Raw genomic sequence first — 15540 nt, 5'->3', positions numbered from 1 at the left:
TATAAAACAAGGTGATGCCAAATGGCATCTTAATAGATTCAACTTCCATTTTATTTTCTGACTAAATTCAAATATAAACAGAGTTTGGGACGGGCATGAGCTGGCTGCGGCCTTAGCTACAGCAACCCAGAACAACCCAGAACTTCAAACGATGTCGGTGGAAGTCTTACTAATTATTTAGCAGTAAAATGCACCACTCTCTTGCAACACCCACGGTCGCACGTTCAAACTTTTCAGGGTATTCATCTTGGCATTTCGACGAGTCGGTTTTGGAGTCTCTGTTCTGGTGACTTACTCATCACCCGCAAATTATGGGGAGCTAAACGCCTCTCAAAGACACGAGATCAGACACCAACGAAACAAAAAAAAGTCTTAAAGCCTTTCGCTTCCGCGCCAAACGGAGCCGGCCCGATTTGATTGATTTGGACGGCAGTGATTATAGACTCGAAGACAAAAAGCCGGCCTCTAAGTGGATCCCACGACCCCAAAAAAAAAACAAAAAGTAGCCGTTGGGAATTTGATTTCAATAAACTAAACGTTTCTCAGGACTCCTTTAATAAAGGTAGCAGGGGTTGGCGAGAGGCCGCAGAGAGGTGCAGAGAAAGGAGGAAAAGAGAGAGAGAATGGTGGGGATCTTAGCACGCTTCCAAGGCTACATGACGAGACCCCACCCCTCTCTTCTGGTACCACCTCTTTCCCTTTTGCTTTCCTTCCTGCATAAAAACAAAAAGCTTTTCTCTGTTTTCTGTTTTCCCCCTCGATTTCTCTTTCTTTTTTGTTTCTCCTTTTGTTTTGTGTTTGATTTTTCTCTTTGAGTTGCTTTCCCTTGGCAATCTTTTGGGCTTTGATGAAACTGGAAGCTTGTGTATATGGGGCATCCATGCGAGGATGGTTTAGTAAGAGATCCTTTTTGGGGTTGTTGGCTTCTTTTATCTTGTCATTTTATGTTTCCCCTCCCATGGATTTGTGTTGATTGAATTGGTTGTCTTTGTCTATTTTCGGTTTTGTTGTGAGTTTTAGGACAAGAAGGAAGGACAGGTCGCAGAGGAAGCTGGGGCCAATGAAATCGATGTCCATGGTGACGCTGGGAGGGAAGAAGATGATGTGGTGGTGGAGGTCTATGCAGAGTTCAAGCCGATAGACCACCCACTCGAGCCTCCAGAGGAGGACCCACCTGCCAAATGGCCGATGCCCGATTCTTCCCTTCTGAATGTAGGTGGTTAACATGTCCTGATAGAGACTTTTTTTCTTGCTATGTTTGATTGTATTTATCTATAAAAGTCACTGATTAATGGTATGATAAGATGTTGTTCGCCCATATGCATGAAAGATTGGATTTTTTTTTAAAAAAAATTAATAGACTTGGATTGAAATTTTCTCAGGTTATGCTTAATGGCAACTTCAAATGATTCTACGACTCATATTTGTTCATCTGAAAGTGACAAGTATGAGGCTGTCAAGTAAATTTCTGAGGATTTTATAGAATACAAAAGGTACTCAAACAGAAAAGTCTTTGCATTGGTCTTGATAGGGTCGTCCGAGGCATCGCCTCGGACCTCATGAAGTATTGTCCGCTCTCCCCGGGGACGCCGCCAACCGACGCACGTGTACCCGGAGTCACGATTTTGCCCCTCGAGCGGAAGCCAAAAGGCGTCTCGTGAGGGAATGCGTGCTCGTATCCCACTTAAGCATATGGCACTTCAGAGTTTTGCCCGATGTGGGACTTTTTAAGGGAGGTCCCCTCGCAGCCTGCCCACAACACAGCCCCCACTCTGGAAAGTCATGTGCTCTCTTTTCGGAAGGGCATGTGCCGCGGACAGGGGGCGGGTGGCCCCTATCTGGCGCGCCACTGATGTGTCCACGTATCAAGGGTCGTCGGAGGCATCGCTTCGGACCTCATGAAGTATTGTCCGCTCTCCCCAGGGACGTCGCCAACCGACGCACGTGCACCCGGAGTCACGATTTTGCCCTTCGGGCGGAAGCCAAAAGGTGCCTCGTGAGGGAATGCGTGCTCGTATTCCACTTAAGCACATGACACTTCAGAGTTTTGCCCGATGTGGAATTTTTTAAGGGAGGTCCCCCCGCGGCTTGCCCACAACAGGCTCCCCACTCTGGAGAGTCATGTGCTCTCCTTTCAGAAGGGCATGTGCCGCGGACAGGGGGTGGGTGGCTTCTTCCTGGCACGCCGCTGATGTGTCCACGTGTCAAGGGTCGTCGAAGGCATCGTCTCGGACCTCACGAAGTATTGTCCGCTCTCTTCAGGGATGCCGCCAGCCGGTGCACGTGCACCCAGAGTCACGGTTTTGTCCCTCGGACGGAAGCCAAAAGGCACCTCGTGAGGGAATGCGTGCTCGTATCCCACTTAAGCACATGACACTTCAGAGTTTCAGAGTTTTGCCCGACGTAGAACTTTTTAAGGGAGGTCCCCCCACGGCCTGCCCACAACACAGCCCCTCACTCTGGAGAGTCATGTGCTCTCCTTTTGGAAGGGCATGTGCCACGGACAGGGGGCGGGTGGCCCCTACCTGGCGCGCCACTGATGTGTCCTCATGTCAAGGGTCGTCGGAGGCATCGCCTCGGACCTCACGAAGTATTGTCCGCTCTCCCCAGGGACGTCGCCAACCGGCGCACGTGAATCCGAAGTCACGGTTTTGCCCTTCGGGCGGAAGCCAAAAGGCGCCTCGTGAGGGAATGCGTGCTCGTATCCCACTTAAGCACATGACACTTCAGAGTTTTGCCCAATGTGGGACTTTTTAAGGGAGGTCCCCCCGCGGCCTGCCCACAACACAGCCCCTCACTCTGGAGAGTCATGTGCTCTCTTTTCGGAAGGGCATGTGCCGTGGACAGGGGGCGGGTGGCCCCTACCTGGCGCGCCACTGATGTGTCCACATGTCAAGGGTCGTCGGAGGCATCGCCTCGAACCTCACGAAGTATTGTCCGCTCTCTCCAGGGACGTCGCCAATCGGCGCACGTGCATCCGAAGTCACGATTTTGCCCTTCGGGCGGAAGCCAAAAGGCGCCTCATGAGGGAATGCGTGCTCGTATCCCACTTAAGCATATGACACTTCAGAGTTTTATCCGATGTGGGACTTTTTAAGGGAGGTCCCCCGCGGCTTGCCCACAACACAGCCCTTCACTTTGGAGAGTCATGTGCTCTCCTTTCGGAAGGGCATGTGCCGCAGACAAGGGGCGAGTGGCCCTTACCTGGCGCGCCACTGATGTGTCCACGTGTCAAGGGTCGTCGGAGGCATCGTCTCGGACCTCACGAAGTATTGTCCGCTCTCTCCAGGGACGCCGCCAACCAGCGCACGTGCACCCGGAGTCACAGTTTTGCCCTTCGGACGGAAGCCAAAAGGCACCTCGTGAGGGAATGCGTGCGCGTATCCCACTTAAGCACATGACACTTCAGAGTTTTGCCCGATGTGGGACTTTTTAAGGGAGGTCCCCCTGCGGCCTGCCCACAACAGGACTTTTCTTGATGAGAGGACCTAAAATTTGAATGGAGTCTAGGATTATGATGATGTGGACTGTCTAGGTCGGTTGTTTTGTGAATTAGGGGGTGTCCTGCATGTTAGGGGGGGAAAAAATCCATACTACATTGATTTGATAGTTTCAGTGGCCCTGGTCTAGGTCGAGTCCTGTTAGTTAGGAAACTGGCAAGTTGGTAATTGATTGCTACCACTTGCAATTAAGCTTGGATCGGTATTATATTGCAATTTTTCACTCTAACATCATAAGATGAAGATGGATGATGATGAGACATTATAATTTTCCATATCAATTATCCTCAGAATTTTAGGTAGGTCTGCTATTTTTATTCCTTCTTTTTTGGATTTTAAAAGAAAGATATTTTGAACTTAAGCATTTGATTGTCTAGCAAGGAAGATAATGATGTTCTCTAGTTCTCTATTCCATATATTCCTTTGCTCGATGGTATCAAAGCCATACTTGGTGCATTGTGGACTCCAACTTAGGAATATTATTTTGATGAAAGAAACTTAAACCAGCAAAAGGTTTCTATAATAGATAGGATGTGGGCATCTAAGTGAAAAACAAAGAGTAGTTCATTACAAACAATGGCACTTGGAATTGAATCTCAAGTTTCCAACACCTTCCTTGGTTTTAGGTGACCCATTTGCTATATGGGATTACAAGCTAGAATGTGCAACCTAGGATCCTATGATTGATTGGCTTGAGGATTAGCATAAGCAACCAAAGCTTGATAAGCTAATATTGCCTCCTTGACCAACTAGTATGATTGCAAATGAGGTTGGGGTGAATGCGCAAGCAATTGGCAAAGTGAGACATGCCATGCTCACAACCAACCGATGCCCAATAGAAAAAGTAACTATAAAGATCAGGGCGAGCTAACTGAGGTCACAAGGCTCAATTTCTAAGGCATCCTCCTAGAGAGATAGGACGGGAAGATGCTAAGAAGCAGTCATCAGGAAAGTAGGAAATGTCAAGTTCATGGGCCTAGTACAACCACCTAGCAATTGGCAAAGTGAGACATGCCATGCTCACAACCAACCGATGCCCAATAGTAAAAGTAACTATAAAGATCAGGGCGAGCTAACTGAGGTCACAAGGCTCAATTTCTAAGGCATCCTCCTAGAGAGATAGGACAGGAAGATGCTAAGAAGCAGTCATCAGGAAAGTAGGAAATGTCAAGATCATGGGCCTAGTACAACCACCTAGCAAAGTCAGGCAAGCAGGGACAACTAGTTAAAGTAAACAATTTCTCCAGCAGCAAGAAAGGGAAAGGAAAGAAAGAAAATTGTAAATCTGTTGGAGAGAGTTGATGAGGAGCCTGTTCACTCAAATTCAAAGCCCTCAGATGATTGGTTGACCAGATCATCTCACAACACAAGCAATGATGATAATAATGGTTTGAGCAATGATGCAATTGGTGACGAGGAAGATAGCAATGGATACAGTGGGGATGCATACTACTGATAGCCTCCTTACCTGAGTTGATTCACCACAGGATATGGACTACAGTGCAAGTCAGAAGGCCGGAAGGATACGATAGCATATAGGAGATGAATGCTTTGAGGCAGTTCATGATATGGCATTGATGTAGATGATATAGCATGTGGAGGGTCCTATGTCTAAATCCTCATTGTACACTGGATCCTATCCTGCAAAACTAGGGAATGACCTGTATGCATATCCTATATCTGAGACACTGTATTCGAGTAGCTACTGCCCTTCGTTCTCTCAGCCAAATTATGGGTCAGATTAGCTACTACTACCTTCCCTCAATTGGGATAGCTAGCCCAGTATGAGGAAGGGGTGGCTATCCAGAGGAGGTTCAAATTATGGGATGTAGGCATGGACACTCCATGAGGGTGGGCACAATATATGGTTGGAGTCATCCAAGACCTCAATTATGAACAAAATCCTGATATCTATGAGTGGCAGAGACACACTCCACAAGGAACTAGATATCGACAGGTATTCTGCAATTCAAATCAATTTGATATATATTTTCAAAATCAATAATACACATTATGTATGTTAATTATTATAGTGGCTTTCATTATGCAATCATATGGTCTCTTAGGACCAATATGGCATACAAAAATATTAAAAAAATACCCTTAAAATCATAATTTATACGTCCCAAATCTTTAAAGGATCCTAAAGAGAAAGGAAAACCAAGTACTGAACTGATAGGTGTGGTTTGGTATCATATCAGCCAGTTTCTAACCATTACAATAACCAGTACCAAAACAGCAGACCTTGAATCATCATGAACAAATTTGATCCTTCAAATAATTTTGATGAAGACTTGAATCATCATCATATAACTTCTGCCACATGAACCTGCTTTATTATTCATCCTTCATTCTCCTTGTTCTCCCTTTGCTTTATACCTTTTTCATGATGTCATCATACAAGATAGATTTCAAGCTCAAGACTCTTCATAAAGGGGTTTGTTACTGTTCATCATACTGTAGTATGAACAGCTTTTATTAGGAGTCTTTGTATTGTTTAAAAAAAAAAAAATCCTTTTGTGATTTTTTTGAAGCAAAAAAGCACTTTCTAGTAAAAATAATTGGATGTTAACATCATCTGAAAAGTGCTTCTTCAACAAGAAAATGTCAAAAAAGCACACTTTGGAGAAGCTTGAATACCTAGCTTCTAAAGCAGAAGCAATGCCAAACATGCACTTGGTAAGGTGGAACAAGTGGCTATACATGACTCCTAAATGGACTCAAGTTTAGGAGAGATTAGAAATAAATTTATTGAATGGACTTTTAAGGTGTCAAAAGAACAAGATGCATGTGATTTTTCTCTATAAACAAAAGTGCAAATTTTATACATCCTTCTAATCTTATAATGTGCAAATTTTAAACAAAGAATGTTCCTAATAACAAAACATTCTTTGCATATGTTAAGCATTTGACGACTTCTAATCTGTCTCATTGAACTGCAATACCAAGTATACGTACTATCCTAAGTTTTATTATCTGTCTCTAAGACAATTAAGAAGTTCATATATTTGAGTAAAAGGTTGATTATCTTTTGTAATTAAATGCTGATAGAATCTAGTGAAAGCATGGTTATAGTTTAATATTGTAATGGATTTTGCTCGTGAATGAAATTGTTTCATAGTTATACCTAAGGAGATACTAAATCACTTTTGTTCTTGTGACTCATCAATCATACTCTAAGTAGCATGATTCCATCAATGCTGTGCTTAAAAATAACTTAAGTTCCAAATTCTTATCCAAGAAGACTCTAGCTAATACTCTTCATTGATCCTCTTTCTTAAATATTTGAAAATGGGGAGAAGTCCTGCAAATAACTAACTCTTATTCAATTTATAACAGTATTTTCAGGCATGGTTTAAGCATATTGAAGGGACTTGACTAAGCATTTTATACAATTTATGTTCCTAGATAACTAAAATACCAAAAAGATGATGTGAAATATCTTGCTTTAATTTCTTTTATTTTTCTCTTAATTTCTATTATATATACATTGAGTGGAACTCCAAAACTTAGCATAACTGCTGAAAATACCAGACTTTACCTGGGAGACTGAAACCAAAACTGAGTTTTGAAACCTTAATATTTGCTGACATTTGAATAATATTGCATTTTCTTTTCAAGGTTGGAGGCATATTGAAGGAGCCGTCTGCAGAAAGTTTATGGAAGAAAACAGAATCATTAGCAGCAAATGAAGAACGCACAGCGGAACAATCTCCTGCACAGACTGATCGCAAGAGGCATCACTCCATTGCTCGAGATCCTGCTAACCCCGCATCATTCAGGAGTCCGCACTCCAATATTTTTCAGGTGTTTCAACAATGTAAACAGTTTCGGGCTTGATAAAGACCATGCAGTAGACTTTTTGCCCACAAATGACTGGTCCCAACTAGAAGTTTTGAATATATTGTGTACTGCCAGAATCTATTTCATCAAAGGTCTCAATGTTGGTGTATGAATAATACAAATTATTGACAGAGGCTTGTTTGGGAAAAATCAGCCTACTTGTAAAGCATTAATCATTATAGCTTACCGTATTGATTACTGAAATGTATTACTTTGGTGGATACAAGCCCCAGTTTAAACTTCAAAAGACAAGTTATCGCCTTCCAAAAGTTCTTGTGGGATGATGTTTAAGTGTTGGACCTGCAGCTTTGCTGATTTCCTTTTTCAAATATTTCATTTGCTAATAATTCTGTATGCAGAGTTTAGTAGACATTTTGCTCCTTTACTGCCAAGTAGTTAATGTCGTGTCCTCCTTAGTTTCTCTAATTATTAATTTATCTAATAATTAGCTGTAGACATTATGCATACACCAGAACATAGCACCTACGATCTAGAGTTATTTGATTTCTAACAAAAATAAAATTTAGATAAATAAATGTTAGAAAACTAGAATTTTAAATCATGTGCTTAACAGTCAGAGAGAAGGGGAAGTGCAGGTAGGCGCAGACATATTATGGTAATTGGAATTTAATTGACAGATGTTGAAAGATACAAAATCCTCCTTAGGGTGGCACCTCTACGTCTAAGAATTTCTGTGCTATTTCGGCAGTGGTGATGGTGTTAGCTTGACTGCCCAAGTTTTAAGACTTGGTTTTTCTCGATGGATGATGTTATTGGCTGTTGAGAGCTGATCTAAACTTGATTATTGCCCATTCTTTAAGGAAACACGAGGTCTTTATTTCCTGGAGTCCTAAAAGAAATATCAAAACATCCAATCCAAACAATTTTCATACCAATAAAGGGGCTCTCTCTCTCTCTCTCTCTCTCTGCGTCAGAAATGTTGGATAGAGTTTCCCTCCCTGATGCAAACAGTGTAGTTGACACCTTTTGCAAGCAAAGAATGTACATTTGGTGATGTCACATTTAATAGCTTTTGCAGATCGAAACAAGGGTAAAAACCAGCTTTAGGCTTGTAACTGTGAGGCGCTTGAATGATGCTGCTGTTTCTTATAACCTGTACTCAAACAAAACAAGGATGCTGAAAAAGAAAGCTTAAAAATGAATTTTAGTCAGAAGTTGGTGCTCTCTGATAGAACCCTACAGAAGAACAGTCGAAGTGCATCCTGCCCAGCATCGACAAAGCCTCAGTACAAACAACCAGAAGAGTCTTCTGCTCTTGCCAAAATTTTTGCTGGAAAGCTGAAGCTTGTATGATTGCATCAAGGCATCCAAAACTACCATTCATTTAATCATTTTCTATCTTGAACATAGAAAACATGGTTACATTAAATATTTTTACATAAAGCTGAAGCTTGTATGGTTGCATCAAGGCATCCAAAACTTTCATTCATCTTATATCTTGCACAGATAAAATACGATTACACTAAACAGTTTTATATTTCAACGTAGGACTGAAGGGAGGAACATCATCACTCGACAAGGGAGATGCAAAGGGCAACAGCCATTCCTAATATTAGAGAAGTTAACTGAATTGCGGTGCTTTTGAATGTTGTCTTTCCATCATTCATCTCTGGGAGGACGCCTGCAACTGCTATATATATGAAACCACCAGCAGTAAATCCCTGAAAATACAAATGAGTAGCATTATTAATATACATCCAGCAGCAAAACAATTTGCATAGTTGAAGTGGTTGGCCATTTTACCTCGATCAAAGAAGACTGTCCTGGATCTTTCCCCAAAACCAGAGCCTACAGAAAAATTCAGAAACATTAAGTAAGACTTTGTTTCTCATGAATCACTATTCCTAAAACTAAAAGAAAAAAATGAACTCACCAATGCAGTTCCAGCCAGTGCCACTAATGCTGACAGGAAATTGTAGAAGAGCGCTTTGGAGACGGAGAATCCTGATCTCACCAAGATCCCAAAGTCACCAACCTTACAACATGAAAGCAAGCTAACATCAAACTCAGTATGATAGGACAAACATGATTAATGATTTGAGAATGTAACAATGTAACAATATATAGATGGCACATCGAAATCATCAAGCACATATACATGGAGAATTCACTCATTTTGTGCTACATTAAGTGAATTTCCAACAATCACAGGCTTCAACCAAGGATCAACACTAAATCCATACTTTTTATGCTAATCATAGATGAACCTTCTACTAGTATTCCAAAAAATGGATCAAAGTGTACATTATTTGCAGATGATATGTTGTTGATTGATAAAAAGGACATTGACTGCAAAATTAGATCTATAGAAATAAAACTTTTGAGGACGAGCATAAAAATTAGTAAGAAGAAAGACATGGTAGATGAAATGCAGTTCTAGAACGAATAGAAATAAAAAATGAGGTCTTAGTTAAGATTGACAAGACACCACACAATAATCAATCTCATTATCTAGGATCTATAATACAAAAAAACGAGCAATAGATGAAAATATCTGTATTAGAAATAGAACTCACTGCATGAACAAGAAAGAAGCTTCTAGGATGTTGTGTGATTGATGCATATTTTGGCTACTTAAAGAGGTTCCATAGAAGATATTAAAGAATGCAGCACTGTATGTGTCAAAAGGTTGGGCGATAAAGAGGGTCAAAATAAGTTGAGTGGAGCAGAAAATAAGAATATCAAAAGTGGGTGTGGTATAAAATTTGGACAGATTGTGTGAATCGAGTATACTAGAGGAGCAGTAGGAATAGCATAATTTAAGGACAGAATGATGAAGAAAAGATTGACATGGTTTGGGCATGTAGAATAAAGATTCAGGGGCTTCTAGTTGGAGGTACTTTAATTTATGTTTAAGGATTTAGAAAAAGGAGGAGAAGACTTAAGGTATAACATGGATGGAGGCAAAAAAAACATATGAAAAAGCTTGAAATAACCCCAAAAGTGGCCTTAAGAAACTTGATGAATAAGGATCCATAAAGCAAATCCCAAATTGCCAGGACCAGGCTTCCTGAATATGGTTATGGCTATGAGTTTGTGTTTGCTTTTAGAATTTTATTTTCCCTCTTTTTCATTTTCTAGATGAGACAGATTGCGGTGCATTGATAAATATGAGGTTTTAAACTAAATCTTTGCTGATTTCTTTTTTATGATAGGATTAGTAAGTACAAAGGGATCACTTCTTGAACTTCTCTTTTCTCTTTTTTGTGAATCCCACTTTTAGTGGTGTGCTTTTTGAGTTGTAATTGCGGGTTCTTGTAGTGTTCTGCAACAGCCATCAACAAATTTTTGCCGTCAAATGTAATGTCAAAGATTCAACACTATCTGCTGTGCTTGTGTGCATGGAATTCTGAATATATCAGTGACTTAATTGGGTATGAATGCTCTATGTGCATACATACTAGCTTGCCATTATGAGCCAATTGATTGCTTACTCTAGTACTTGTTTGTCAAATTTCAACCATCAACAGTTACATATAACCAAATTCATGGCTACTAAATCTTTGCTGATTTCTCTTTTGATGATAAAGATTAAAAGTACGAATGGATCACTTCTTGAACTTCTCTCTTCTCTTTTATGTGAATCCCACTTTTAGTGCTGTGCTTTTTGAGTTGTAATTGCAGGTTCTTCTAGTGTTCTGCAATAGCCATCAACAAATTTTTGCCATCAAATCTAATGTCAAAGATTCAACACTATCTGCTGTGCTTGTGTGCATGGAATTCTGAATATACCAGTGACTTAATTGGGTATGAATGCTCTATGTGCATACATACTAGCTTGCCATTATGAGCCGATTGATTGCTTATTCTAGTACTTGTTTGTCAAATTTCAACCATCAACAGTTACATATAACCAAATTCATGGCGACAACATAGATATATCATCAAAACTTAGCACCAACTAGAAAAAAAAAGGAACATATAAATCTCCTCTGAAATTTGCACTCCAAATCCTCGCACTTATTACTTAATCATAAATATAGGTGAAGGATAGAAAATTGAAGAAACGTCATTAAGAAGCAACAATTATTCCAAATGAAAACAAAATTACAGTCAAGTGAATTGTCAAAAAAGTGAGATGCATATTAACATGTAATAATTCTGATTACTATCATCACTATCACATGGTTATTCTTGCGTTATCGATAAAGACATAAAAATTTGTTGCAAGTTTGGAATTTGATCATCATCAGGACTATTTGCAAAGCATTAACTCATAATCATTGCAACAAGTTGTTAAAAGCAAAGGAATATAAAAAAAAGAAAAAACCTCTTGAGGAAGCTCATGTGCAAGCAGAAATAACGTTCTAGACCACCCTCCAACTGAGCCATGAAGTAAAAACGCACTTCCCAAAGCCATTCCATCAGTAAAGTTGTGCTGCAGTATTCACATAGGTTGTTATTGAATTTTAAAATTATACATAACTGAAAATCTGAATATTTATCAATATGATGACTTAATACAGAACATAAACTCACAACACCATCAGAAAAAAGATTCAGGTAGCCAAACACCAAACTTGATGGTTGAGCTGTCATGTTCAAGGATGGCTTTTTGTTGTAAGACCATTTCCAGCATTTAGCTCCTCCTTATCATCATTTGTAGCACCACTACATGTGGCTCGCTGTTCAGATGAGCAGCAAACATTCACTTGCATATATCAAGATTATTTATTTAAATATTTAAATTGTACTGGATATAAAAATGATGAAAGAAATACATTAACAGAATATTGAGTCATGCATTTATGCTACATCTTAAAGAACGTAATATGATTCAACATTTTAAACCAATTTTACATATCTTTGAGCAGCATTTGGTTTATAATTACTTAACGTGGCTTGTCAATGTTTTGCACATATGCTACCAGAATAATTCATAATGTAACAGATCTGGCTGCACTGATACATCAGAAAGGGAAAAAAACCACATTATTGGCTACAACGTGAAATAGACTCCTCCTCAGGAACATAAATCAGAAAGATCCTATAAAGAAGTCCCAAGGTATTAAAGGAATCTTCCTTCTCCATTTAACCCAATAATCTTCATAGCTGAATTTTTTGCAAGTAAATGCTAAATAGCTTATTTTTTGAATTACTTAATAGCCAATGGGACTTCAATTCATCAGTTGACACATCTCTCCTCAGATTCACTGGGGAGAGGTTTCAATCCTGGAAGGTGGCACTCCACAATTTTTCTTAAAAGAGAAAAAAAAAAGAAAAAGAAAAAGCATGTATTGCAGTTTTCAGTTCAGCTTGTCTTCAAGTACTAGAAATAAAATGTTTGCTGTTTACAGTGCAACTGTTTGAAGATAAAATATGCTAATAGAATTTAGTTTTGATTTGTGAGTTTAATGTTGCATGATCTAACACATAATGTATGTAACATCCTTGCCAACAGTAAGCTTTTAGCAGTTCCATTTTCAATGGTAACACACATGAATGATACAAGCTGCAAAATGTGCTATATGACATGAAGACCAAAATAAATGGCACTGTATTGGACCACAGAAGCAATAAAATCTAGTTAAGGGGAAAATACACTATATTAAGAAGTTACACTGGGTTGTGGCTCTCCCAAGTGGTGTTCGACTACTATATATTGTACAAAATACATAACTCTAAGAAGCCTGTATAACAACTATAATGAACTTGTCCCTCTCATATTACAAGTCATAGACAAGTGTAGAAATGTATAGATTAATTATGTTGTATCCGGAACTAGGTGCAAGAGCAGGGAAGGAGTGCTCTTGACCAAAGATTAGGATGGGGACACATAAGAGGTGCTTTTATATAATACATTAACTAAGTTATTTGGTAGCTGTCTTTGGTTCATCATATGTTCATGCACTGTTTATACTCCAGGGGTAAAAAAAACAAAGAACATCAATTTACAGTGTGACGAGACTAAAGGATGGCACAATGGCACTTTGCCTTAGTTGCTAGATACAGCAATAAAAGATGATTAGAGCAGGGATAGATGCAACATCTTTATCAGTTCAACTCTAGCACTCCCCCACAGTAAGTGAGCACTATTGGAGTTAAACAAACAATGCGCAAGTGTTAATCATTAGATTCTCAAATGTGATGGAGTACAATTTCTCGAAAAGTAGTACTCAGATGATTGAGTGTGGGTAAGTGATACGTAGTTAGACATGAATGTTACAGTGTAACAGCCACACAATGTGATTTAGTCCCTGTGGAAATTAAATAGCCATGAATCTACAAAAATCTCATTATCATGGCAATGATTTAGTAGCAAATGGATATCAAAGTCAAGAAGGTAATGAAGCAAATGATGTAAGCCACTGCCAATGTTAAGCTTTCTTGTGCTTCCAGGACATGATGGTATTTCCTAAGAAGCCAAACAAATATTAGTAGGGCACTAATTAGAGCTCTGAATAGAGAGAGACAATACAATATGAATGAGCAACCGATGGTCCAGCAGAAGTACCAAAGAAAGAAAAAATGGTCCAGCAAACATATCAAAGAAAGAAGAACTTGAGTGATGAATAAGATGATGAAAATTCACAAATTTGTGTGACATAAGTACGAAGCCTGCAAATGCGGGAGGAAATTACCTTGTCTGCAAAAAGTTGAGTTGGAGCAGCAAAACCCAAATAATAGGAGAATAAAAACTAGATTAGCTACAAAGCTAACATCAACTTTTGGGTGGCCACAATCTGGCTGAGAATCTTCAAGTGGAGTAATAAGCCATCATAAAATTGGCTTGAATGGTTGGTCAGTTAACAGGAAATAAGGAGAAACCTCAGCAAGCATCAGTCACCAGCAAAATGACAAGACTTGATTCACAGAAATGACAATATTTGGCAAATCAACACTAGACTTGGACCCTCCATAAGTTACTGAGCTACACTCGATGGTATAGTTGATGTTCATCGCGGGGATTGACAAGTTGATCACCGGCGAGAATTCAACCACGATATGTTAGATGGTGCACAAGAATGAGATCAATACAAAACCTCCTTTGAATGCTTGAATCTGGCATGCTAGAGATTGATGATTCGTCTAAAACATCTTTGAAGCTATTGTGCTGAATCTAGAAAGTCAATTTCAAGTTCTAACATCAAGTGACCACGGGTATGTTGAATTGTTGCAGTGATGCAAAAGAACTCTCTAAAGGGTGGAAACAAACCCATATCTCCAACAACTGCTACTCTAGCACTGATGTAGTTATTGAGTGATAGACATGTACAAAAATATAAATAAGAATGACACGAGTATAGCACAGGGCAGAAACAAACCCATATTTACAACAACCGCTAATCCAGCGCTGATGTAATTATCGAGTAACAGACATGTACAAAAATATAAATAAGAATGTCATGAGTATAGTAAATTTATTTTAAGATCCATGCCAGACCTACAGGTGGTGTGAACCATGACTTGGTCCATCATAATAGGCCAGCCAGTATGTAGGGCCAATGCATTAAGGGGGAGGGAATCATGATTCACCCTGCAAGTAGGTGAGAGACACCTGCACAAGCTAATAGAAAAGGCATGCCTGGTGGTCCTAACAAAATTTCAAGAAAATAGAAAAACATAACGAATTTGCTTGGAACATTAAAGAGTTAGTGTCATGCATGACATGAACAAATGAAGATGTTTTTTCATCAATCTATGTTCTACCTTACGAAGAAGGGTTTCACGTTCAGTGTGATTTTCATCATTTTTGGCAGCCATTATGTTCATCATTTAATGTGTCCTTTGGTTCATCAAGCTTTGAATTTGACTCATCATGATTCTTACTGTCATCTTTCAGTTTGTCATGGCGTTTATGGTGGTGGTGGTGTCCATGCCCCACCTCATAAGCTCCTTTTACAGAATTATCTTCCACATATCTTACACCTTTTCTACTAGGAAAAAAAGTACAATTCCACCTGCAATACAAGGATACAATGGAGACAATAATTGTTAGAATGCATAGCCAACTAGAATGAACTACTATAAGAATTTTCATGTTTTTTTTCTGAAAAAAAGTAAGTTTATGAATGAAAGCCAGAAACTTCTTTTCCTTTTAAATCAAGGAACACTATAATATAAGACACAACCTCTAAAAGAGATGTGAAACAGCGCATAAACACAATAACATATAGCAAAGCAAGGCAGGATTGAGCTCCATCTCTGAAAATTAGAGGCACATGTGGATTGTTCA

General features: G+C 39.5%; 3 protein-coding genes across 4 annotated transcripts in view; 1 reads left to right on the top strand and 2 right to left on the bottom strand.

Moving 5' to 3' along the window:
* Window positions 1-15540, bottom strand: part of LOC140852081 (annexin D5-like) — a 207683-nt gene that overhangs the window by 39580 nt on the left and 152563 nt on the right. The window lies entirely within an intron of this gene.
* On the top strand, window positions 557-7632 carry LOC105053155 (uncharacterized). 2 transcript variants are annotated; one of them, XM_010934210.3, is made up of 3 exons: window positions 557-683; window positions 1021-1212; window positions 7122-7630. In XM_010934210.3, exons 1-3 carry the CDS (start codon window positions 624-626, stop codon window positions 7338-7340), a joined length of 471 nt encoding a protein of 156 aa, XP_010932512.1. In that variant the 5' UTR covers window positions 557-623; the 3' UTR covers window positions 7341-7630. The 2 variants fall into 2 exon arrangements, with proteins under 2 accessions (XP_010932512.1, XP_010932513.1); XM_010934211.2 differs by lacking the exon at window positions 557-683 and adding an exon at window positions 700-896 and having other exon boundaries at window positions 7122-7632.
* LOC105053156 (IAA-alanine resistance protein 1) overlaps window positions 8658-15540 on the bottom strand; it is a 14618-nt gene continuing 7735 nt past the window's right edge. Inside the window, 6 exon segments of the mRNA XM_073244244.1 lie at window positions 8658-9025; window positions 9108-9161; window positions 9163-9339; window positions 11635-11742; window positions 11844-11914; window positions 11917-11989. Of these exon segments, the coding sequence (XP_073100345.1) occupies window positions 8873-9025; window positions 9108-9161; window positions 9163-9339; window positions 11635-11742; window positions 11844-11914; window positions 11917-11989 (636 nt within the window). The 3' untranslated portion in view covers window positions 8658-8872.

This window comes from Elaeis guineensis, chromosome 10, assembly GCF_000442705.2.
Source record: "Elaeis guineensis isolate ETL-2024a chromosome 10, EG11, whole genome shotgun sequence".
Lineage (NCBI taxonomy): Eukaryota > Viridiplantae > Streptophyta > Magnoliopsida > Arecales > Arecaceae > Elaeis > Elaeis guineensis.
Note: the sequence above shows the minus strand (reverse complement) of the source record. Positions and strands in the feature narration are given on the sequence as shown.

Bases quoted from the DNA above. Each gene is read 5' to 3' on its own strand.
- LOC105053155 (XM_010934210.3), top strand. From the start codon at position 624: ATGGTGGGGATCTTAGCACGCTTCCAAGGCTACATGACGAGACCCCAC. The intron at 684-1,020 runs GTACCACCTCTT...TGTGAGTTTTAG, and splicing joins GACCCCACCCCTCTCTTCTG to GACAAGAAGGAAGGACAGGT. The intron at 1,213-7,121 runs GTAGGTGGTTAA...TTTCTTTTCAAG, and splicing joins CCGATTCTTCCCTTCTGAAT to GTTGGAGGCATATTGAAGGA.